The 26,807-nt window shown below is 42.9% G+C and overlaps 1 protein-coding gene across 1 annotated transcript in view; it reads left to right on the forward strand.

Annotated features, from left to right (window-relative positions):
- The first annotated feature begins 6,154 nt into the window (after nt 1-6,154).
- Nucleotides 6,155-26,807, forward strand: part of CUNH3orf20 (chromosome unknown C3orf20 homolog) — a 70,762-nt gene continuing 50,109 nt past the window's right edge. Inside the window, 6 exon segments of the mRNA XM_008697834.2 lie at nt 6,155-6,309; nt 6,311-6,642; nt 7,382-7,522; nt 13,878-13,997; nt 22,742-22,877; nt 23,887-24,171. Of these exon segments, the coding sequence (XP_008696056.1) occupies nt 6,203-6,309; nt 6,311-6,642; nt 7,382-7,522; nt 13,878-13,997; nt 22,742-22,877; nt 23,887-24,171 (1,121 nt within the window). The 5' untranslated portion in view covers nt 6,155-6,202.

Consider the following 26,807-nt stretch of genomic DNA (forward strand, 5'->3'; position numbering starts at 1 on the left):
TTTTTTTTTTTAAAGATTTTATTTATTTATTCGACAGAGATAGAGACAGCCAGCGAGAGAGGGTACACAAGCAGGGGGAGTGGGAGAGGAAGAAGCAGGCTCATAGCAGAAGAGCCTGATGTGGGGCTCGATCCTATAACGCCAGGATCACGCCCTGAGCCGAAGGCAGACGCTTAACCGCTGTGCCACTCAGGCGCCCCGTATTTTTTTTTTTTAAGATTTTATTTATTTGAAAGACAACATGCACAACTGGGGTGGGCGCAGGGGAGGGGCGGGGGGGAGAAGCAGGCTCCCTGCTGAGCAGGGAGCTTGACTTGGGGCTCGTTCCTGGGACCCTGGGATCATAACCTGAGCCGAAGGCTGACACTTCCCCGACTGAGCCACCCAAACGCCCCCAGCTATATGTATTTAAAAAAAATATATTCTTGGGTCAGTGCCAGTAATGGGGAGGAAGGATGCCCTTTTCTAAATTTATGCGCCATTTCATCCCTCAGCTTCCTTCTGACTACAGGTACTTGCTTTTCCCAAAGCCTGTTCAGAATTTCCCCACTTTTCACCCCTGTTCTGCTTGTGCTACACCGCACCCCTGGCGGTTTGCTGTGTCTGTGCTTTTTAAGTACCCTTCTGGGTGCACCAAAGACTAGGAGTTCCTTTTCCCTGTAGGCAGAAATCAGGGTGCTGTGGGTGCAGCTCCTCTCCTTGACTAATCCCTACAGCAGCTGGGTTGCTCACACTCCTTCCACCGCACTGCCAGTGCTCCCTGGGAGGAGCACCCTAGAATACAGATGCCACCTCTGCTTACGGTCCTCCCGTGGCTTCCCGTCACCTGCAGGAGGAAGTCTAGGATGATTGTTTCATAGCTGGGCCCTTTCTGCCCCTCCTGCGCCACACTAACCCACAGCATGCTCTGCTTGCTTCTCGTTCCCCAAACTTGCCAGGCAGTTCAGAGCCTCCACCCTGAGCAGGTGCCTGCCACCTGGAATGCTCTTCCTCTCCTTGTTCGCTAGTCTAACTTGTTTCTGGGGCAGCTTCTGTCATTTCCATTGCAAACATTCTTCGACCACTCCAAATAATTTCCTTTTTCTATTTAACAGTCACTGAGCACTGTGCTAGGCATTGTGCCAACCGTGTACATGCAACATCTCTTAATCCTCACAGTCCGGGGAGGTGGGGACTAGAGCCCTTGAGGTCATCATGCAGATCAAGTGCCGGGCTCAGGGTCATGAAATTTGAGATCATCACACAGATCGAGTGCCAAGCTCAAGGTCACGGTGCCTGGGCTCTTAGCTGCCCAGCTGCGCTGCCTTCTCTGGGCTTCCATTCTGCCTTGCAGAGAGCGCTCTGACTTGTCATTGTAGCTTTGTGTGTGTGTTTCTCCCCTTGGATCTGTCCTCTGGGTCAGAGTAGCCAGGCAGCAAATCAAATGAAGAAGGCACTGGGCCTGTGGTCATCTTCTGTATGCTTTATAAACTCACACAATCTCTTCATTTCTTTGTGGGAGGTGTTTCTTGAAACTTCACGTATGGCCATCTGCATGGGTCTGTTAGGCTATTCATGGGACTTTGATGCCGCAAATGTTTTTCAGTTTCTAGAATGTAGTAGCACTGTATTTAATAATATGGACATTATAAAAGGGAGAGAAGATATGGCCCCAGCCATCCAATTGCAGAGATGAGATTTACCACATGGGACACAACAGTGATTAAAGACAATGCATTTGAATATTTGATCATACACACATGCAGGTTCTTTGGCATGACATACAGGGCCTTTGCGACCTGATTTGAGACCACTTTTCCAACTTTATCTACTACTCTCCCAGAGACCCCAGTCATACTGATGTTTTTGCAGTTCTCTGAGCCCACCACGCTTTAAGTGCCTCTACTCTCTTTTACATCGTGCTCCTTTTGCCTAGAATGGGAACTTCTGCTCATCTTTCATAACCATCTTCAGCGCTGCTTCTGTTAGACCTTTTTCTCTGGGTTTTCATGGCCCTTGTACATTTTTCTGTAGTGTGACCCTTATCATATTGTCTATAAGTCAGTTTTACAAGTCTGATCTGCCTGTTAAATGTTGAGCTGCTTGAGAGCGAGGCCCATGTCTCAGTGATGGAAAAATGAATGACAGAATTAGAATTGGATAAATTGAAAAGGTAGGATGATGTTCCAACATGGCTGGTGGTCAATCAGGAATCACACTTGATGCAAGGATGGAGATCTAAACAAAGGGGCTCATTCTCTCCTGTGAAACAAGTTTAGAGGTAGGTGGCCAAGTGCTGGTGTGGGGGTGCCACTGTGTTATCAGGAGCCCAGGCTCTGTCACTCTGCTCAGCCACCTTCAATGCATGGCTTCCTTCTCCAAGATAACTTCATGGCTCTAAATGGCTGCTGGAGCTACAGCCATCTCATCCATTACAAACAAGAGGAAAGACCAGGGCTGTGAGGAAAAAACAAGTGTTCTGTCGGTGAAGATGGCTTCCTTTAAAAACATGTCTCAGGGCCGCACCTAGCAGCTCCACTTTCATCTCACGGGCCAGGATTTAGTCACACGGGCACCTCTAGCTGAATTTTGAAGAGAGAACTATATGGCAGTAAATACATGTCGGGGCCCATCGGTGGTGCATTTGGTTAAGTGTCCAACTCTTGGTTTTGGCTCAGGTCACAATCTCAGGATCATGGGATCAAGCCCCGCATCCAGCTCTGTGCCCAGTGTGGAGTCAGCTTGAGTTTCTCTCTCCCTTTCCCTCTGCCCCACTCCCCCCCACTCTCTAAAATAAATAAACCTTTAAAAATACAGGTAAATATTAATTATAAATATAACAAATATTTATGTTGATTATTATACTACTTATATAATTAATGTAAATATAAATATATGATAATAACTATTTAACTTTAAATGACATTTCTTTAAAAAAAAACAGTTTTTAGATCCAAATAGACTCTTCTCCAAAGAAGGTATAAACTGGTCCATAATCATGTGAAACGATGCTCACCATCATTAGTCACTGGGGAAATGCAAATCAAAATCACAATGAGGTACCACTTCACACCCTCTAGAATGACTCTAGAATCAAAAAGACATAACAAGTGTTCACAAGGACATCGAGGAATTAGAAGCCTCCTACATTGCTGGTGGGACTATGAAATGGTGCAGCCACTTTGGAAACCAGTCTGACAGTCCCTCAAAATGTTAAACACAGGGCTACCACATGACTCAGCCATTCCACTCCTAGGCGTACACCCAAGAGAATCGTGGTGAAGACGTCTGTCCACATGAGAACTTGGACATGAATGTTCACAGTATTACTATTCATAATAGCCCCAAAGTGGGAGCAACCAAAATGTCCATCAAATAATGAATGGATCAACAAATTGTGGTATATCCACATAATGAGATATTATCCTGCCATAAAAATGAATGATGTAACTGATACATGCTCAGCGTGGATGAACCTTGGAAATATGCTGTGTGAAAGAAGCCAGTCACAAAAGACAACATAGTGTATGATTTCATTTATGTGGAATGCCCAGAACAGGCAAATCTATAGAGACAGAAACTAGATTAGTGGGTGCCTAGGAGTGAGGGGGAAAGTGGAGAGACTGCTAATGAATTTCTTTTGGGGGTGATAAAAATGTTCTAAAATTAGATAGTGGTGTCGGTTGCACAACTTTGAATATACTAAAAACCATTGTACCCTTTAAAAGGGGCATATTGTGTGATATGTGAATTATATCTCAATAAACCTGCTTTAAAAAGCTTTTATCTGTTTGTAAGACATATCTTCAAAATTAACCTCAAAAGAAATGAGCTGGTAGGGGGTGGGATGGGGAGAATTTCCACAGACCAGTTAAGATTTCAAGGACTGTATTTGTCTTCTCTTCGTTTGAGCCCTGGCTTTAAAAAAAAAAAAAATCTGCCCTTCTTGGTCAGGGTCAGATCCCTCTGGCTGGTCGCCCAGATGACTGAGATTCTGAGTGGTTTCTTTGTTCTGCACACTTATCATTTAAAAAACGAAGTATTTTTCTGAGTCTCCAAAGCTGAGGAATAGATGCCAGGGGGTCAGCAAATAGACATAGGAAGCCACTTATCTGGAAACCAGGATGTCAGAGGGTTTGCTCTGTGGAACTCTTGTTCCTTGGAGATTTTGTTGCTGATAGATGGGCAGAGGCAGCTCAAGGCCTGTAAGGAAATCAGACTGTGTTTGGAAAGCTGCTGTGCCGGGAGTCTGCACACAGACTGAACCCCCCTGACCAGGAGCTCTGTCTCCTCATCAGGGAAATGGGAGAGATGATAATCTCACCCATGGTGGTCACACCGGATCGTGCCTGTGAACGTGCTCTGTAAATGGGGGTGGTACACCCCATGGTGGCTCCCGAGGACACAGTTTGAAAGGTGAAAGAATGAGGATTGTCTGGCTGGAGAAGAGCACCACGGACATGGTGGGGAGCGATTGTCAGGATGGAAGGGAGAATTGACGGTCGGAAGGCTGTGGTAACAAGGATTTCAGAGGCCCTGGCCAGCTGTCTTTCCTCTGCTCTAAAGGCCGACACTACTAGGCCCTCTAGCACATTCCTAGTTTGTTTTGGGGGCCATTTAAGTCAGACAATGGGCAACTGGCCTACAGTGCATGGAAATACCAGCAAAGGTGATTCTCTTGGGTCTACCTTTCCTACATGTTCTGGATTCTTTTTTTTTTAAGATTTTATTTATTTGAGAGAGAGAGAGAATGTGCACACAGGCATGAGTGAAGGAGGAGCAGAGGCAGAGGGACAAGAAGACTTTGCTCTGAGAGTGGAGCCCGACACAGGGCTCAATCCCAGAACCCTGAGATCACGACCTGAGTTGAAACTGAGTTGGACACTTAACGGACTGAGCCAGCCAGGCGCCCCTGTGTTCTGGATCCTTGAGCATCTTTGCAGAGGCTCGTGTTCTCACAAAGCCCTTCAGGAATTAAAAGAAAGAAGTCATCATTTTTGGGTAACGCAAGATCAAGAAGTGACCTTGCATTTTTGTCGGTGTATTTTAGATTGATATATTACTGAAGAATGTCCTTATGGGGTTCATTTTCATCCGATAAATGAAACTTCAGGTCTGATTACAAAACCCTAGACGTCTATTCGTGGATTTTTCCAGCCATTTTTATGCTTATCAAATTGTTCTTCACACTCCCTCTCTTCAAGCAGTGGTCTATTTTTGGTATATATTAAGAAGACAAGAATAAAACACAGTTTAGAAACATGTCAGGGTAAAAACCACCATAGCACCCAATGGTGTTCAGCTGACTCAGACAGGAGTATGCTTATCTGCTAACCCACATATGTCTATCTGATGAGCACTCGGAGCCCTCCAGAGGTTCTATCAAAGTGGGAATATATTTATTGTATAGTTCATTGATTTTAAGATATAGTTTTTTTTCCATTTTAACATCTCTTAAACTGTGACACGTCTTATAGTCAGTGGCATCTTGCATTGATTGTTTCTTTCTTGTAAGTTGCTGCATCTTACAATCAATTACATCAAACCTCGATTTGATGAAATGTGGCAAATATTAGTCATTGAGTTGAGAAAATTTATTCTCCTCATTCTTTTCTGTCTGCCCTTGGATGTACATGCTGAATAATTGCATGCCCATCCTTCATCGCCACCAGGAACTGCCACGTCACCTTCCTCCAGAGAGCCAGTAACATCTTTTTGTGTTTGCAGGTTTTTATTCATAGACCACAAGCAGATCTTCCACCCCCAGGTCTCTAACTATAAAAGGTACAGTGGAACCTTTCTCCCTTCCCCATCCTTTCCGTTCCTCCAACACCCCAGGGTTCCTCCAAGAGGCACTCAGTTTGTATGACTGAGTCCCTGGAACCATTTCTGGAATCTGGTCATCCCCAAGGCCCTTCCCAAAGTAACCCAATGTGGGTTCATCTGATGCTGTCTCTGGGAGGAAAAGGGAGGAGGGACGTCCCTTTGCCCTCCTGTGTGAGGAGTGATCAATTATTTCCTTATGCTTCCTGGATAGGACCCACTGGCTCAATGACCTGTAAAGGCCATTTCAGCACTTCCATTCTGTCTGTCTCCAAGGCTTCACGTTAGGTACGATCTGTCACTCTCATTCACCTCTCAGGGGGCTCTGACTTTCTACAGCTACAGGTCCATCTGATCTGAGATGGACAGTATTACGTAGCAGGATGCCTACTGCAGCAACATGACCGACATCAAGAGCAACCGAGAATTGTACCAGCAGTACACAGCCTCGGCGCCCAGGCTGCTGGCCCGCATCTCCAAACTGCTCATCAGTTGCCGGACCGCAGGAGTTCACTTGGGAGGAGCTCACTGCTGACCCCATGTTGCCTACCCCGTCTGACATCATGGGCCTGGAGATCAGCATTGGACCCCCACCTGTGGTGCTCATGGAATTAGCCCCTGCACAGACCCCTGTCCAGAAGAAGCCACCACCACCACCAGTACCACCACCACAGTTGCTGCCCACATCCACTGGGTCAGCCAAGTTCACCCAGTCTTCCACCCGTGGCTATCTAGCACACCCTGGCCAGGAGACCCTGCACAGATTCCAGCGGCAGTCCATCCACCTGCTGACAGAGCTGCTCACCCTGAAGATGAAGGCCATGGTGGAGTCCGTGTCTGGTAAGGCTGGCTCGCCAGATTCTTCTCCATTTTTTCTGAGCCCAGAAGGATCTGCCCAGACTGATGTGTGTGTGCACCACAGCCACCCCAGACAGGTATATAAGGATATGCTGGGGATAGGAGGCAGCCATGGGTCTGCTGTAGGAATTGAACCCCTTCCCACAACCCCCACAAGAGTCATCCTCTCACCCCTCTCTGTTCTCCAGTTTTTCCTTCCATTTTCCCAATGTTGCTGAGTCCAGACTGGAAGGTAGGCTGTGGAGAACAGTGTGAGGCCAGAGGTACTGAAGGGTGGAGTTTGAAAAAGTGATGCAGAGATGGGAGAGAGGCACCACCCAGGAGGAGGGGATAAACTGAGAGGACTGATTAGTGGTTAGCAAGACCATTCATGGTAAGGGTGTAACCCCAAGATTAAGGAGGGTAGATAAAGCCATACCAGTAATTGAGCCTTCTAGATGCTTCTAGAGCCTTCTAGATGTTATTTTACATACTAATGGCATCAGTACCCTGGCCTATGGGTAGGAAGAGAGAAGGGTAAGGGGGGCAGAGAGCAAAATGCCACCTGATAGGTCTTGAGAACTCAAGACGCTTGCATTAGGAAGATCCTCATACTTGCTTACCTTAGGGGTAGACCTTCCCTCTACCCTTATTTCCTGGGCCATTTACAGAGGTCCTTTCCTGGAAGTATTAGCCCGCCCCATGCTGGGAGGAAAATGAGTTGCTTCAATGATTCTTTTAGTAGGTGCCAATCCCCTGGACATCACAAGGCGCTTCGTGGAGGCCAGCCAGCTCCTCCACCTCAATGCCAAGGAGATGGCTTTTGACTACCTGATCGGCACAATGGGGAGAAGCAGCCAGGGTGTCGGACAGATAGGGAAAGGTGGGTACCCGAGCTTCAGCCCTTAGGTGGAAGTTCAAATAGTTCCAATAAGAATGCAAGATAGAAAGGTCAAATCCCCAGTTTAAACATTTGACATCTCCGAGAGTTGAGGTGGAGTCTCAGAGAGATTCTAGAGCAACAGAGATTCTCAAATGTTGCGGGTGAGTGTTATGAAGTGGTACAGTGCCCCTGGAGAGCAGTCTAAGGGTATCTGCAAGGTGGGAATGCTCTAGCATCTTGCAGCCCAGCAATTTCTCTTCTAGGTCATTCCTAGAGCTGTGCTTTTCAAACTGTCTGTTGTGAGGGACCAATTTGTAAAATTGCCAATGTCTTGTGGATTGACCTTTTCAAAAATACGATGTCACAGCAATGTCAAATTGCCACGAAGTTTTCTAAATGTTTACTCTTAATTCTCACGCTCAATCTGGTCATGGCCTGGGGTGGATTCACAGGAATCCACTGGCCACACTTGAGAGTCACACTTGGCACACATGTGGAAGTTGTACTGAATGTTTATTGCAAAACTGTTTAGAATGGCAAAGGAAAATAAAATTGGAAGCAACCTAATTGTCCCTCAATAAGAGAAATGCAAATGATAGCCCGTTTAGACAATGGAACATAGTGAGAAGTAAAAATCAAGTACTTGTACAGCAGAGGGACTATAGACAATAATATTGTAATAGCTCTGTATGATGACCAATGTTGACTACACTTATTGTGATGAGCATTTTTAAATATATTTTTTAAAGTAATATTTACACTTGATGTGGGGCTCGAACTCATGACCCCAAGATAAGAGTCACACACTCCACCAACTAAGCCAGCAGGGCATTCCCTGGAGCATTTTTAATGTACACAAATATCGAATCACTGTACTGTACACCTGCAACTAATATAATATTGTATGCGAACTGTACTTCAATTAAAAAGAAAAAAAATTAAAAACGAAACAAGCACTAAAACACACATATCAGTATAGATAAATCTCGACGAATAGTGTAAAGCAAGTAAAAGAAAGCAAGTTTTAGAAGGACACATTTGGTGTAATACTATTTAAGTAAAATTTTTTAAAAGTAAGTAGTATATTGCATATGAGTACATTATGCAAAGTACAAGTATAAAAGCGTGAAGGGGAACGCTAGGTGCGAAGTTGGAGGAAGTGCACTCTGGAGAGAGGGGTGGAAGGGAACGGGATCTGGAAGACACAGCAATTCAGGCGCATCTAATGAATCTCTGAAGTGTGATGGATACACAAGCACAACATGTGTTGACTGCCCAAGCAGTTGAAAATCCACATGTAACTTCCGACTCCCCCAAAACTCAACTACTAAGAGCCTGCTGTTGACCAGAAGCCTTACTAATAACATCAACAGTTGATTAGCACATACTTTGTATGTGTATGTAGCATACACTGTATTCTTACAATAAAGTTAGCTAGAGAATAGAGGATGTTACTAAGAAAATCTTAAGGAAGAGAAAATACACTTGCAGTACTTAACTGTATTTATCAGAAAAAATTTGCGTCTAAGTGGACCCACATAGCTCAAACCCGTGTTGTTCAAAGGTTCATTTTTTAAAATTTTTTTTTAAAGATTTTATTTATTTATTTGACAGAGAGAGACAGCCAGTGAGAGAGGGAACACAAGCAGGGGGAGTGGGAGAGGAAGAAGCAGGCTCCTAGCGGAGGAGCCTGATATGGGGCTCGATCCCAGAACCCTGGGATCACGCCCTGAGCCGAAGGCAGTCGTTAAGCGTCCCTCAAAGGTTCATTTTGAATGCCTGAAAGTCATCCTCACTGTTAGGAGGTTTTGTGGGGAAGCGTAAAACCTTTTATCTCATAACCATTCACCCAGACCTGTTTGTCAGGATTCCCTTGATGGTCAGAGGTTCAACATCTGATAATATACATGTGCAGTACAAATAAATTGCAGGGTAAAATTGCCGTCCTTGGGGAAAAAATGAACTTCATGAAGTCAGTGGAAGTGATGTTGGGAAGCTGCTCAATTCCCACACAGAGCCTCTGATGCTGGCGCAGTGGAGCAAAACTAGTCAATTACCGGAGACAGGAAGATCGTCCGGGGCAGTGACTCCATGGAGAAAGGATGATTTCGGTATCAAAGGGTTAAAAATAAAAGCTGATAAAGCCCTTGGATATTTTTGCAAGGGCAAACATTGAGGGACTCATGTTTTATTGCTCTCGTACAACCATTCAGGAAAAAAGAAAATCACCCCACTTCAAAAAAAATGATGCAATCATTTTTATTGCTTTTAAGAATTAGTGTGTGCTTACAATACCAACAGATTTTGTTAAATGCAAGGTAAAAGAAAGTTATTTTGATAACTTTTTTTTTTGAGAGAGAGAGGGCGTGTGTGAGTGTGGGAGGAGGGTGGAGAGGGAGAGGGAGAGGGAGAGAGAATCCCAAGCAGGCTCCATGCCTAGCGCAGAGCCAGACTCAGGGCTCGATGTCATGACCATGAGATCATGAATCAAGAGTCAGACACTAAACTGACTGAGCCATTCAATGTCCCTATTTTGATAACTTTTGTTTTCTTTTTTTTTTTTAGCCTCAATCTAAGTATGCTTTTTTTTCTTTTTCCTTTTATTAAATTTCATTGTTTTTAATTTTTTAAAAATATTTTATTTTTTTATTTGAGAGAGAGAGCACACAAACAAGGGGAGGGGCAGAGAGGGGGAGAAGCAGACTCCTTGCTAAGCAGAGAGCCAAACTGGGGGCTCAGTCCCAGGACCCTGAGATCATGACCTGAGCAAAAGGCACCCGTTTAACCAACTGAGCCACCCAGGTGCCCTTTAAGTTTTTAATTTTAATTCCAGTGTAGTTAACAAAGTGTTGTATTAGCTTCAGGTGTACAATATAGTGATTCAGTAATTGTATACATTACTCAGTGCTCATCATGATAAGTGTACTGTTAACCCCCTTCACCTGTTTCATTCCCCTCTGGTGACCATCAGTGTGTTCTCTGTATTTAAGAGTCTGTTTCTTGGGGTGCCTGGGTGGCTCAGTCATTTAAGCATCTGACTCTCAATTTCAGCTCAGGGTCATGGGATTGAGCCCTGTGTTGGGCTCGGTGCTGAGAATGGAGTCTGCTTGGGGTTCTCTCTCTCTCGTCCCCTGCCCCTCCCCCTGCTTGTGTGCTCTCTCTTTCTCTCTTAAATAAATAAACAAATCTTTTTAAAAAAGATTCTGTTTCTTGGTTTGTTTCTCTCTTTTCCTTTTGTTCATTTGTTTTATTTCTTAAATTCCACATGAGTGAAATCATATGGTATTTGTCTTTCTCTAACTTATTTTGCTTAGTATAATACTCTCTAGCTCCATCCATGTTGTTGCAAATGGCAAGATTTCATTCTTTTTTATGGCTAAATAATATTCCGTTGTATGTATGTACCATGTCTTCTTTATCCATTCATCTATTGATGGCTGCTTTCGTAATTTGGCTATTGTACATAATGCTGCTATAAACTTCAGGAGGGGTGTATCCCTTTGAAATAGTGTTGTCTTGTTCTTTGGGTAAATGCTCAGTAGTGGAATTACTGGATCATACAGTAATTCTATTTTTAAGTTTTTGAGGAACATCCGTACTGTTTTCCACAGAAGCTGCACCAGTTTGCATTCCCACTAACAGTGCATGAGGGATCCTTTTTCTCCACATCCTTGCCAACACCTGTTGTTTCCTGTGTTGTGTTGTTGATTTTGGCCATTCTGACAGGTGTGAGGTGGTATCTCATTATAGTTTTGATTTGCATTCCCCTGATGATGAGTGCTGTTGAATATCTTTTCCTGTGTCTGTTAGCCATCTGGATGTCTTCTTTGGAGAAATGCCTGTTCATGTCTTCTGCCCATTTTTAAATTGGGTTGTTTGTTTTTTGGGCATTGAGTTTATTTTCCTTTTCTAAGATAAAGTTCCAATTGGACTCCCCCTTCCCACACTATTTACCATGAACTGGAGGTCTTTGTTTTAAGGGAATTTACTCTGTGCTGGTTCTGCTCAGGGTCAGCTATGCCCTGGTAACACAGGCCCTCTAACTATGCTGTAACTATTTATACAGATGGTTACTAGCATACATGGATTCCTGCACCTCATGTTCTATGTAGAGCTTAGAGATCCATTTCATTTGGGGGTGGGGGATACTGCCTGATGGTTTGTGGCATGGGGAGGAAAGTCTCACCTGGCCCAACTACTCCCCTCAGACCTGCCCATGGTCCTCTCCTACCTGAATATAGTGTTCCCTCGCCTTGAAGAGGAAATGGAAACCATTAACATTCTACCTCATAAGCATCCTTGTAGGATCACAGACTTTCACCTGTGATACAGTGGCTTCCTGCATTCCTTGTGGGTTGTGGTTAATCTAGTGGAGGAGAATTTGCAGAGATCTGAGCTGATTTCTGGACAGGCTTTGGTGATTTCTGCATCCTGCTGCATTAGGAGAGTATTCCACCACACTCACTAGGAAATCTCTCACTTTTTGGCATGTGTGTTCCAGTTGCTCCTCTTTAAACAAGACTAGAGTTTGAAAAAAAAAAAAGAATCTAACCAATAAAATATAAACGAAGGAGTGATCCATTTCTCTTGGAAAAGTATTGATCCTGGAAGGGCTTGAATTACCCCTCACAGGGCATTAAAAAGAAGATTTAAACCCTGTTGACTTATATTGCATGACTTTTGCTTTTCTGGACCATCTTATTGCATGAGGTAGACCAAAGCCGTAACTGGGTCTGGAGTAGTCTTCCCTTGAAGCTATAGTCAGAATAGTCCCCTTGCTAAGGTAGCATTTCCTTAGTGGTAAGCCTGCTTTCTGCCTTTTCTCCTTTCCAGTACATACTAGTCCTGCTGTGTCATGAAAGAAAACTAGACTGCTCCTTGATTTTTAGTTGATGGCAATATTATTAAGTAAAACATATACAAAAAAAAAAGAAAACAAATAATCTTGCCATCTTTACATAAAGCTATTTTTCATTTTTGCAATCTCCTTTGTGGTTCTTCCGTCTGTCTCTCCCTGTCTCTGTCTCTCTTTCTCTCCATATATATTTTAACAATACTGCCATTTTCCTGTTTGTCATTTTCCTTTACTGAGACACAGATGTTTGCCAACATGGTTATATACTTTTCATAATTGTCATTTTAAGTGGATGTAGACTTTTAATGTTCATGTTCTATAATTAACCAAATGCTTCTGTTTTCAGGTTCCTTACTATTAGTATAATATGCATTGTAATATGCAACTTTAGTTTCTATTGGTTATCAAGATTGATTTCCTAGGAGAGGGATTATTGGAGCAGAAAGTCTCAGTGTGTGTACAGCTCTTGCTAAATACTATTTTCTAGATGAATTTTGCCTACACCAGCATGGTTGACCAGTTTTATCCTATCTTTATCAGTATTAGCTTTTGTTAATTTCTGCTAAGTTAGAAGGTACTGAAAGTTGTCCTGATCTCAACTTTTGGATCACTAGCAAAGGGTACTGTTTGCATGTGTGCATCATCCAGTGTGCAGTCTCTGGTTATAGTCTTTGTCTATTTAAGAGGTCAGGTTTGCCATTTTCTTTATGAATTTGAAAGAACTGTAATAAATTGCTTAACATTTCCTAACAATTTCATGCCTAACCAATGAAATGACCATATTTTGGGGAAGAATGAGCAAATGATTTGATGATGTTTATGGGATGAGGTTTATGTAAGTGTCATCAAGATTTTCTACTAGTGATGGGGGTGCCAATTTTTTTTTAAAAACTAAGCTCCATGTCCAGCATGGAGCCCAACACAGGGCTTGAACTCATGACCCTGAGATCAAGACCTGAGCTGAGATCAAGAGTCAGATGTTTAACTGAGCCACTCAGGAGCCCCACAGGTACTAAATTTTCATTCTCAAGTGGTCAGATATCAAATGATTCTACATGAGACAGTGTGATTCTGCAAGAGACTGATCTGTTGAAGAAGCATCCGATTTCTGTGCCTTGGGTAAGGGAATAGCTGGCCCAATGTTACTCTCTCCACCTAGTGCAGCACTTATATCTGCATTTGCCCTCACAGTTATCCTGTCACCTTTTGTGCTTGCTGCTTCCTGCTCCCTGCACTTGTGTCATTTCTCTCTTAAGGAATATTGTAGGGAGGTGGGGGGTATTGTAGAAAGGAATCGCAAAGATCTCCCTTAATTACTCTGAGCCTGCTCATGCATTAACAAGTTTTTTTCTTCCAAGATCTGTTTGTTTTGTAACAACCAGGGCACTTTAGAATATCTACTGTACCATACTACGAGAACAAAAAGTCCATATTACATTTTTGGTTAAAAAAATAAAAACTGAAAAATTGAAGAAAGAATCCCTCTGTCTTCCTCTCCAGATTCCTTCATGAACACTCCAGCCATGGGAGTGAACACGCCTTACCAGCTTGTCTATGAGTCCTCTACTGGCTGTCTGAGCTTTTCCCTCTCAACTGGAAAGGAAGTCAAGAAGAAAACAGGTAATAGAGGATCCCATCAAGACCTCTTAGCCCATCTTTGGGGTGGAGCTGGAGAGCTGGATAGAGGATTCCCAGTGTAGGTTGATGAGATGGCTTGATTTAGTTTTCTGATAGGAAGGATTAATGGCCATCTTGGCTACTGGCAGAAGCTATTGACACAGATTCTGTCCCATGAAATTTGACACATCTCAACCTAGTCACTCCACAATGCAGTCTCATCATTTGAATGTTTACATGCCCTCCATTCCTGTTAATGTGATTCACATCACATCATTTAAACATGTCCCTGATTCACCTGGGACAATATCCCTAACAAATCCACATCTCCCACTCCCTCAGTATCCTAAACTCATCCCCTCTACTCAGAGAGAGATCTGTGTTGCTCCAACTGACACAGCAAGTGGGGTAACCAGTATCTGAAGAGAGGCATTTGGATACCAGACCTAATAGAATGTCCCAATTGGGCCAGTTCATGCAGGAAGAAGAGAAAGACATAGAGGGCCCTGCTATTTCCACCAAGGAAGAAACACAACAGAAAGAAAGACTTAAGTGAAAGAACAGGTGGCAGATGAGACCAAAGAGTATAGCAGCACCCGGGAAGCCAGAAGCTCAGAGGAGAAAGATGTTGGGGCTGGAGAGGACAGGGCAGGGTCTCACAGAATTTCTGGTTATCTCCCCACCCCTCTACACAACCAGCTGTGATGGCAGATGGAGGAATGGGGTAGGCAAGGAAGGGCTGTATTTGCAAGGAGGTGGTGGGAGGATCAACATAAGGTGGGAGTGCTCAAAGGCTGTCCAATTGATTCCCACAGACACTGGAGGTAAGGCCGGAAATTGAGAAGTTTGGATATTATTTCTGATCCCGCCCCGGATGGCTGTGTGATCTGCCTTCTGTCAGGCCTCATCTCCATGTCAAGCTGATCCTATATCCTTTCAGTTTGTGAACAAATGTTTAGTGAACAATTGGTAGTTGTCATTCACTGTTCTAAATTCTGGGGGTACATATATGGACTCCAAGACAAAGGATACCTGCCCAAATGGAGCTCACTTCTTCAGCTTCCTTGCTTGGAGTTGATTCAGCTGCCCCATCTCGTTTCCCCAGTTCTTTTACTTCTGTTGATGTGCTTTCTCTCACTGCGGTTCAGTAACCCACAGCATCATTTCTAGCATCCCACTTTATGTGCTCCTGCTTTTATTATATCCACTCCTGAACTGGCCATAATTAAACACAATCCCTTTGAGAGAAAACAAAGTATTTTCAAGATACACAGTGATTTCATGATTTTTCTTCCTAATGACCTTGAGGGTGATGCCTTCTGTTGGTCTCTTTGTCTGTCTGACTGTTTTCCTCTGCTACCCCAACAAGATGTGATTGTTCATTGTGACGTTGCATTGTTCTTACTAAATGTGTGTTTATGGTGCTGTATTTCTTATAGGTTCTTGATGTGTTTAGAAATTCATCTCATACATGCATGCTAGAATGGATGGTTAAATTTTCTGAATAGTTTATAAGTAGCCATATAACTTATCTTGCCCAGGAATGTCCCAATTTATGCTTATTTTCCTGACATAACAATTAATGATGCCCATTTTCACTTAAAAACTTTCCCAGTTTAGACATATTGTAGAGTTATTCTGGTTTTAGGCCACTTTGAATTTTGGACCTCTGCTATCTGTTCATGCACATGTGCTATGACACCTTACCAACTGCCCCCTTTGCAGTTCTAGGGCCAGGCAGACTTGGAGCAGACAGGCTTCAGGGATTGAGCCTACTCCCTGATGGGACAAAAGCTATTTCTGGAAAGTAGCCAAACATTATAGAAGGAGAACTGAAAGAAGTCTGTCAACAATGGTTCTTGGTTGGAGCAAGAGGCTATCATCCTCAAGGACTCAAGGAACCTAGGGCCAAGCCAGACATGAATGGTCAGACTAGATGTTCCAGGAGGTCAGCCAGCTGCTAGCTGGGCCTCAGGGCCAAGTCTCTGGTCTTTGGTGGCAGGTGGAGTCGTGGAAGGGACCAGAAACCACTCATAGTGACAGATACCAGAGATGGTATCCAAGCACCAGCCAGAAACCTGAAGGCTTGCTGACAGGGAGGAAGACTTCATTCTGAGGTGCTCAGGGCTCAGCTGGAGCCTGAGCAGTGGCTTTGGCTTGGAACCAGTTTTCATTCATGAAGCTGAGCCTGCTTATATTAAGGGAGAGCCTGTGGCTCCAGTTGGGTGGGCAGCAGAGGCTCAGAAACATGTGGACCTCAATAGATGCCTCTGGAACTTCAGTCATGGAGGACCACCTCCACAATTTCACGTCACCATATCCTTATACCAACTAATACTTGCCATAAGGGGATAACTGAAAATAAGTGGAATAGGCACAAAATATTGCCACCCACAGATCTGAGCAAGCAGAAGAAAGAATAAGCAAAGTTGAAGATAGAACAATTGAAATTATTGATTCTGAAGAACAGAAAGAAAATCTTTTTAAAAAATGAATGGAGCCTAAGGGACCTGTGGGATACTGTCAAGGAGAATACATGTGCATTGTAGGTGTGTCAGAAGAAGAGAGAAAGGGACAGTGAGAACATTTGAAGAAATGTTGGCTGAAAACTTCCCAAACTTGATGAAAGAGGTGAGTATAAACATCAGAGAAGCTCGACAGACTCCAAGTAACATGAACTCAAAGAGACCCACACCAAGACACATAACTGTCAAAAGACAATGACAGAGAACCTGGAAAGCAGCAAGAGAAAAGCAAATCATTACGTCCAGGGAATTCTCAATAACATTATCAGCAGATTTCTCACCAGAAACTTTGGAGGCCACAAGGCCCTGGACCTGTATATTCAGAGTTTTAAAAGGGGGAGAAAAAAAAGAGAGAAACAAGCCTGTCAATCAAGAATCCTATGTTCAGCAAAATTGTCCTTCAAAAGTGAGGGAGCTGTTAAAACTTTCCCAGATTGACAAAACCCAAGGGAGTTCATGACCACTAGACCTACCCTTCAAGCAATGCTCAAGGGAGTCCTGCAAAGTGAAATGAAAGGATGCTAGACAGTACCTTGAAGACGTATGGAGAAATAAAGATCTCAATAAAAGTAAAGATATGGGCAATTATAAAAACTAGTATTATTGTAACTGGTTTGTAACTGCACTTTTTGTTTCTTACACGATTTAAGAGACTAACACATTTAAAGAAAAAATTATTAGTGTAAAAACTAGTATTACTGTAACTTTGGTTGGTAAGTACAAATCTTATTTTCTATAATTTAAAAGACTAATACATTTAAGAGAATTGCTATTTTATGTTTTGGTGCACATAATATGTAAAGATGTTATCTTGTGACGACTGAAAGTGTTGGGGATGAAGCTATAGAGGAGGAGAGTTTTTGTGTGTTACTAAAGTTAAGCTGGTAAAAATTCAAAGTAGAGTGTTAGAACTTTAGGATATTAAACGTAATCCCCATTGTATCCCCAATGGAACCACAAAGAAAATAGCTATAGAATATACAAAAAAACAAATGAGAAAGGAATTTAAACCTTTTATGACAATCAATATAAAGAAAACCATACTGAAGAATATGAGGGACAAAAGCCATAAGGCATATAGTAAACAAAAAGTACAATGACAGAAGTCCCTATTAGTAATTACTTTAAATTTGAATGGATTAAATTCTCCAGTCAAAAGACAGAGATTGACAGAATGAATAAGAACACATGATCCAACAATATGCTGTCTATAAGAGATTTATTGAAATCCAAAGACTCAAACAGGTTGAAGGTGAAAGGATGGAAAAAAGTCTGAAACTGATGAAGTTCTATATGTTGGCTAATTTTAATTTTTTTAAATAGGAAAAAAAAAAAGAAAGGATGGAGAAAGATATTCTATGCAGAGAGTAGCCAAAGAGAGCAGGGGTAGCAATACTAGTATCAGACAAAATAGATTTTAAATAAAAAAAAGTTACAGGAGACAAAGGGCACTGCGTATTAATAAAAGTTTCAGTACAACAAGGAGATAATGTAAATGTTTATGCACTGAATGACAGACCATAAGAATATCTGAAGCAAAAACCTACAGATTAAAAACAGACAGTTCTACAATAATATTTGGAAATTTCAACACGCTCCTCACAATAATGGAAAAACAACCAAGCAGAAGATAAGAAATAGAGACTTAAATAACAAAATAAATCAATTAGAAAACAACAAAAACAATACACATTCTTCTCAAGTGCACATGGGACATTTTTCAGGATAGGCCATATGTTAGGCCACAGATTGTCTCAATCAATCAAAAAAGATAGATATCATACAAAGTATCTTTTCTGACCACAATGGGATGAAGTTAGAAGGCAATAACAGAAGGAAAATTAGAAAAAAAAATCACAAAATTGTGGAAAGTAAATAACATATTCTTTAGATATTTTCTTTATTTTTAGAGAGAGCAGGGGGAGAGGAGGAGGGAGAGGGAGAGGGACTTTCAAGCAGACTTGCGTTGAGTGCAGAGCCTGTCACAGGGCTCAATCTCATGGCCCTGAGATCATGACCTGAGCCAAAATCTAGAGTCAGACGCTTAACTGACTGAGGCCCCCAGATGCCCTGTAAATAACATTCTTAAGCAACCAACACATTAAAGAAGAAATTAGAAAATATTTAGAGATGAATGAAAATGAGAACATCATATACCAAAACTTACAAAATGCAGCATTAGTAGTACTAAGGGGGGGATTTTATAGTCACAACTTATTACATTAAAAGATAAGAAAGATATCATATTAAAAAACTTAAATTTATAATTTTAGGAACTAGAAAAAGAAGAAGAAATTAAAACCAAAGCTAGAAAAGGAAAGAATAAAGATTAGAACAGAGAGAAAAGCTAAAAGATAAACTTTTAGCTAGAGCAATTAAGAAAAAAAGAGAAGACTCAGATTAGTAAAATGAATTGAAAGTGGGTACTCTACCACTGATTCTACAAAAATAAAAGGATTATGATAGAGTACAATGAACAATTGTATACCAACAAATTGGATGACTTGCATAAAATGGACAGATTCCTAGAAACAGAAAACCTACCTAAACTAAATCAGGAAGAAGTAGAAAATTTTGATAGACCTATAGATACTAAGGAGATTAAATCAGTCATCAAAAATCTCCCAACGAAGGGGCACCTGGGTGGCTCAGTCAGTTGAGCATCTGACGCTTGGTTTCAGCTCAGGTCATGATCTCAGGGTCCTGCGGGTGAATCCCGCATCAGGCTCCCTGTTTGGCCAGGAGTCTGCTTGTCTCCCTCTCTCTCTGTCACTCCCCCACTCACTCTCTCTAAAAAATAAATAAATCTTTAAAAAAAATCAACAAAGAAGAGCCCTAGATTTGACGGCTTCAATGGTGAATTCTACCAAACATTTAAAGAACTAATTACAATCATACTCAAACTTCTCCAAAAAAAGAAGAGGGAACGCTTCCCAACTCATTCTGTGAGGCCAGCACCAAAGACATTACAACAAAAGAAAACCACGGACAACACCCTTTATCAACACTGATGCAAAAATCTTCAACAAAATACTAACAACAGAATTCAGCAGCACATTAGGGATTATACACCATGACCCCAAGCAGGATTTATTCTTGGAATGCAAGGGTGGTTCAACACACAAAACTCAATCACAGAATGAAGGGGGAAAAAACCGACATGATCATCTCAATTGACGCAGAAGAAGCGTTTGACAATTCAACACCCTTTCATGATAAAAAACACTCGATGAAGTAGGAATAGAAGTAAACTTCACATGGTAAAAGTCATATATGAAAAACATAAAGTAAACATCACACTCAGTAGTGGAAGACTGAAAGATTTTCTTCTAAGATTAGGAACAAGGCAAAGCTGCCCATTTTCACCCCTTCTATTCGATATAGAACTGGAAGTCCTAGCCAAAGCAAGATTGACAAGAAAAGGAATAAAAGACTTTCAAATTGAAAAGGAAGAATTAAAATTATCTGTTTGCAGATAATATGATCTTCTATACAGAAAACCATACAGATTCCACACACAGAAAACCTGTTAGAGTAAATGAATTCATCAAAGTAGCAGGATACAACAACGCACAAATCAGTTCATTTCCATATGCAAACAATGAACACACTGAAAAGGAAATTACAAAATTCCATTTACAATAGCAGCAAAAAGAGCAAAATATTTAAGAATTAACTTAACCAAGGAAATGAAAGACTTGTATAGTGAAAACTACAAAGCACTGCTGGAAGTAATTAAAGAAGAAACAAATAAATGGATACATATCCTATGTTTATGAATTAGAAGAGTTAAAATTGTTAAAATGTTAATACCATCCAGAGTGAGCTACAGATTCAAAGCAATCCCTATCAAAATCCCAATGATGTTTTTTGCAGAAATAGAAAAATTCATCTTAAAATTCATATGGAATCCTGAGGGACCCCTAAAGAACCAAAAAAATCTTGAAAAAGAAGAACAAAAGTGGAGGACTCACATTTCCTGATTTCATAACTTACTACAAAGATATAGTAATCAAAACGGTATGGTATTGGCATAAAGATAGACAGATAGACCAACAGAATAGAAGAGAGACCCCAGGGATAAATCTTTGTATATATGGTCAAATGACTTTTGACAAGGATGCCAAGACCATTCATTGGCGCATTCAGTCTTTTCGACAAATAACACTGGGAAAACTGCATTTCCACATGCAAATGAATGAAGTTGGATCCTTACCTAATACCATATATAAAAATTAACTCAAAATGGATCAAAGAACTAAATACAAGACCTACAACAATAAAATTCTTAGAAGAAAATATAGACAAGCTTCATGACACTGGATTTGGCAGTGATTCCTTGGATATGGTACGGCAACAACAACAACAAAATAGACAAATTGGACTTTGTGAAAAATGTTAAATTTTGTACATCAAAAGACACTATCCATAGAGTAAAAAGGCAGGATGGGAGAAAATATTTGCAAATCATATATCTGATCATTATAATTCAGACTATATAGAGAACTTCTAAAGACCCAACAACAGAAAAGACAAACAACCTGACTCAAAAATGGGCATAGGACTTGAATGGACTTTTTTCCAGGGGAGATATAGAGATGGTCAACAAGCATATGAAAAAATGTTCAATATCACTCATCATTAGGGAAATTAAAAACTACAGTGAGATACTCCCTCATCCCCAGCAGGATGTATACTATATAAAAACAGCAACAACAACAACCACCAAAACACCAGAAAACAAGAGTTGGAGAGGATATGGAGATACAAGAACTCTTGTGCCCTGCTGGAGGAATGCAAAATGGTGTCGCTGCTCTGGAAAACTGCATGGCATGTCCTCAAAAAATTAAAAAGGGAATTACCATATAATCCAGTAATTCTACTTTTGGTTATATACTCAAAGAATTGAAAGCAGGGTCTCAATGAGATAAGTGCATACCCACGTTCATAGCAGCATTACTCACAATAGTTAAAACCATGGAAGCAACCAAAGTGTCCACCAGTGGATGAATGGGTAAAGAAAATGTGATCTATCCACACGATGGAATATTGCTCAGCCCTAAAAAGGAAGGAAGTTCTGACACTTGGTATAATATGGAGGAATCTTGAGGACATTATGCTAAGTGAACTAAGCCAGTCACAAAAAGACAAATACTAAATGCCTCACTTATATGAGGTACTCAGAGTAGTTGGACTCATAAAGACAGAAAGTAGAGTGGTTGTTGCCAGAGGCTGGGGGGAGTGGACACTGGGGAGTTATTGTTTAACGGGTAAGAGTTTTAATTTTACAAGATGAAAAAGAGTTTATAGAGATGGATGGTGGTGATGGTTGCACAACAGTGTGAATGTATTTAATACCATGGAACTGTCCATGGTAAAAATGGTAAGGATGGTAAATTTTTGTGATGAGTATTTTACCACAATATGTAAAAAAAAAATTTCAGTCCAAGTCTCAGTCGATATACACTACCCTCCACAGAAGGCCCAAGATTAGCCAACATCAGAGAAGTGTTACGGCTGATTGAGTTGGAACTGAGATATTCTTTTTTTTTTTTTTTTTTTTGAGAGGGAGAGAGAGTGTGTGTGGGGAAGATGGGGGATGAGCAGAGGGAAAGAAGCAGACTCCCCATTGAGCACAGAGTCTGATGCGGGGCTCCACATAGGGCTCCACATGGGGCTCAATCCCACAACCCTGAGATCATGACCTCAGCCAAAATCAGGAGTCGGATGCTTAACCGATTGCACCACCCAGGTGCCCTGGGAGAGAGAGAGAATCAAGCAGGCCCTACACGCAGCATGGAGCTTGATGTGGGCCTCGATCTTAGGACCCTGAAATCATGACCTGAGCCAAAATCAAGAGTCCGACATTTAACCAATTGAGCCACCCAGGTGCTCCCGAGACTTTGTTTAATCGGAAGTGTCAGAAGGGACACTTCGGCATCCGTGGCAGTCACGTGCACAGGCCATCCTGGGGAAACATGCCTCGGTTCGTCATTCTGCACACGTCTGTTCTTATGCTTGCTTAGTTGACTTGCACTGTGTTACAAGTGGCCTGCCAGGGATTCCTGTCCCTGGGAACCATGAATAATGCCCCCAATTACTTTGACCGTCAGAAGATGCTGCTCTCCTGCTTTCCCTGCCACCTCATCCCCACATGAGCATGACGTCTTAAGAAACATTCTCTAAAACCCTTCTCTAACCTCTTCCTCTCTCCAACCACAGGCAAATCAAAAAACTTAGAAGACATAACCATGCTGTCCTTCCAACGAGGAGCCGGAATCTCTGCCTCCGACAGTGTGGAGTTCAGTGACCCCTGCCCAGAGGCCCGGGAGAAGCTTCAGGAGATGTGTCGCCATATGTGAGTGCCTCAGTGGTTGGGGGCAGATGCGAGAGTTGGATATGTCCGCCAGCTACCTGTGTGTGCATGAAGGGGAATTTGCAGAAGTGTCTGAGTGGTGCCGGGAAGTGCTAGCTACCCAGTGCCCCCAACGACAGTGACAGGGGTGGTGGCCATCCATCTCATGCACTCCCATCCCCGGTCTCTCCCCACTCACAGTCCTTTTCATTCCTTACTACAACCTGATGGGTATGCCCAAGCAGGTAGGTAAGCCATTGCCACAGATCCCACAGTTTGGTAGACCTGACACCAGGGCATTGATCTTTGCCTCCTCACCCTTTGCAGGGCTCCTTACACTTTTAAGGCTTTGTGCCCTGAATGTTCATTTTTTAACATAATTTGTCAGGTGTTTTCCTATAACAAAAACGGCAGCAAAAATCCTTTCAGAGCAAAAACAAACAAACGAAAACCATTGACATGGGTGATTCATGCTATCTATGATTCTGGATCCCACGAGTCCTAGTAAGTTAGTCTATATTTCTCCAAAGACTCAGACCATGGGCCATAAAGGATTTAAAACCTAGCCCCATTTAAGGCATATGTCTTGGGCTCCCCTGGGCCATTAATGCAGCTACAGAACACGGGAGGAGGGAAACTACCCAGCTTGCTCCCTTACTGTGATATTCTGGAAGGAAGCTCTTTCCTTGTAACCTCAGGAGCAGGGAGTGAGCAGAGCCTCCAGCTCCCCCCACCAGGTCCCCCTTCGGTACTCAGTCCCACTCCGTGTGTCCTCACCCCATTGCTGAAGGTGGGTCAGGCAAGGACTGGTTTCAGAAGGGTACTGGGACCTTCCCTAGTTCTTCCTAAAACTCCTGCCTTAGAGGACGAGGGTAAATGGGGTGGGAAGAGGTACTTTGGAGACAGGGAAATGGGAGGGGAGTCTTGGGAACTGGGCAGGGGCTGTAGAGAGAGTGTCCCTGGTGAGTAAGAGCCAAGTGGCTAGAGGATATGTTGGTCTCCTTCCCTGCAGAGAAGCCGAAAGGGCCTCGTGGAAAGGGAGGAATTTCTCCTGCCCCCTGATCTTTCGCAACTACAGGGCAAAGGTGCCCCATCTAATGTCAGCCCCGAAGGGGGACGCTCAGACCCCGAGCTCCCACCACCCTCACCCTCCAGGTGCTCAGACTTCCACTTCCACCCTTCACCAGCCTCCCGCCCACCACCATCCTCACTTCGGCCGGCATTCTCAGGAGTGGAAGGTATCCAAGAAGATCATCAAGCTCCATTACGCCTTCTGTGACGGGTCCTCCTTTGTGTAGTATCCTTTTATTTGCTGCTGCCCCTTCTCCCCAGCCACTCAGCCCCAGGAAAGTCCTGGGCTTGAATAAGCCTGAGTATTTACTTTGGCTTTTCAACTGACCGAGAAGCCTGGCGACAGGTTCTCCGGGATATTAGGCATCTGTCCGGGTCAGAGAGGGCTCCCTTTAGAGAATGTCTGGGTGGGAAGCAATGCATCGAGAAGTCACCTTGGACCCCTGTGCTCCTTGCAGGGGTCCTGTCGCCCGCTCCCCAACAGGCAGTGGGGCTGGACCAGATTTTGCAGCAAGGCCCTGAGGCCAGAGAGGGTGAAGCACCTATTCCAGGTTCTGCAGTCTGAGTTGGATGAGATGTCAAAGAGAGGAGCCACAAGTCAGACATCCCTGTCCCTTCATTGTAGGAATGGATGGTGTCACTCACTTTAGGGTCACAAAAGAAATTTGGTGGCAGAGCCAGGCCTGGATTCAGCACCACTTCACTTCTATTTAGGGCCCTCCTTCTGGCACAATTTTTATGCCTTCCAGGATTGTTTCCTGCAGCAGAGAGCTGGAAAGGGGGGCTGGATCCTTCCAGCCTTGTTTAATAATAAAACCACTGGGTATTCAGTGTCCCATACCTCTGGAGGAGAGGGAGCTCTTTGAACTGTCAAACAGGCTGCCCAGCCAGGCCTGCCCAGCAGTAGCCCCCCTCACTTCATTTGGCCTCCTCTCCAACTGAACTGGGAATTCAGAATTTAAGCGCCTTGTCAAAGGAGTCCTATTGTTTCTCTGGCCGTAAATGAATCCATTCATCACACTCCGCTTGGCCCTGCTTCCAGGGAGCCCTGTGATATTGAACACAGCAAACTCCTTCCAGGGTAACTGCTGCTTGCCGTGGGTCATGGGCTCTCCCTTCCCCCTTTCCCGTTTCTTCATTGCCTTGAGTAGGATCATCTCCCTGAGCTTGATGTGTGTCTGTGAATTCTCTTGCTATCAGCAGGACCTGAGTGGGTGGGCTGGAGCATAGCCTTTGTTCTCTCCCCTGTCCCAGAATCCCAAGGTCCCCCTGGGTGGGACCACCCCAAACCCACAGGCCCTGCTACTGGCATGCTTGACTCATAAGCAGTGACCACATCCTGGCCATCAATGTATTTCTTCTCTGGGAGTCCCAAGAGGCTGGGTTTGAGGCCCAGTTCTTCTTGGTAACCCTGCACAGGTCACTTCATCTCTCTGGACCTCACTTGCCTTCATTATAAGCAGAGGAAGTTGGACCCAGTGATCTTGAAGGAGAAATTCTGTGTTACTGTGTTCCAGTGGCCAAAGCACACAGGTAGCTGTGGGATCCCTTATTGTAAGCTGAGAAAAATGTTTGGAAGACCTTTTCTGGGCTCAGCAGTTAATTCCGGTCTCATGGAGATTGCTGGGCAAAGCTCTCAGGTAGATACGGTCTATCTGCCCCTGAGATGCCAGAAAGCTGCCAGCTCTGATTGGTTTGCTCTTTGTCCACACCAGACCCCAGAACCATCCCAGTATTCATTTCATTTGGGTTTCATTCCCTTCATTGTCAAGCATCTCTCGGATGTCATCCCACAACTGCTGATTCTCCCATCAAACTTCCCTCAGAGCCTTTTTTCCTATGTACAGGCTCATCACATTAAAAACAAACCTTTTTTTTTTTTTGTTCACTTTGTTTTTATTTTTTTAAGTTTTTTATTATTTTTTATTTTGTTATATTAGTCAACATACAGTACATCCCCAGTTTTTGATGCAATGTTCCATGATTCATTATTTGCATATAACACCCAGTGCACCATGCAATATGTGCCCTCCTTACTACCCATCACCAGTCTATCCCAATCCCCCACCCTCCTCCCCTCTGAAGCCCTCAGTTTGTTTCCCAGAGTGCATAGTCTCTCATGGTTCATGCCCCCTTCTGTTTACACCCCCTTCATTCTTCCATTCCTTCTCCTACTGATCTTCCTATTTCTTATGTTCCATAAATGAGTGAAACCATATGATAATTGTCTTTCTCTGCTTGACTTATTTCACTTAGCATAATCTCCTCCAGTCCTGCCCATGTTGCTGCAAATGTTGTGTAATCGTTCTTTCTGATGGCTGAGTAATATTCCATTGTATATATAGACCACATCTTCTTAATCCAGTCATCTGTTGAAGGGCATCTCGGCTCCTTCCACAATTTAGCTATTGTGGACAATGCTGCTATGAACATTGGGGTGCATATAGCCCTTCTCTTTACTACGTCTGTATCTTTGGGGTAAATACCCAGTAGTGCGATTGCTGGATCATAGGGTAGCTCAATTTTTAACTTTTTAAGGGACCTCCACACTGTTTTCCAAAGTGGCTGTACCAACTTGCATTCCCACCAACAGTGTAAGAGGGATCCCCTTTCTCCATATCCTCTCCAACATTTGTTGTTTCTTTCTTTGTCAGTTTTTGCCATTCTGACTGGTGTAAGGTGGTATCTCAGGGTGGTTTTGATTTGAATTTCCCTGGTGGCTAATGATTTTGAACATTTTTCATGTGTCTTTTAGCCATTTGTATGTCTTCATTGGGAAAGTGTCTGTTCATATCTTCTGCTTCATCAAGATAAAAGGCTTCTGCACAGCCAAGGAAACAGTCAAAAAAACTAAGAGGCAGC

Source organism: Ursus maritimus, unplaced genomic scaffold, assembly GCF_017311325.1.
Source record: "Ursus maritimus isolate PB19 unplaced genomic scaffold, ASM1731132v1 scaffold_14, whole genome shotgun sequence".
Taxonomy (NCBI): Eukaryota; Metazoa; Chordata; class Mammalia; order Carnivora; family Ursidae; genus Ursus; species Ursus maritimus.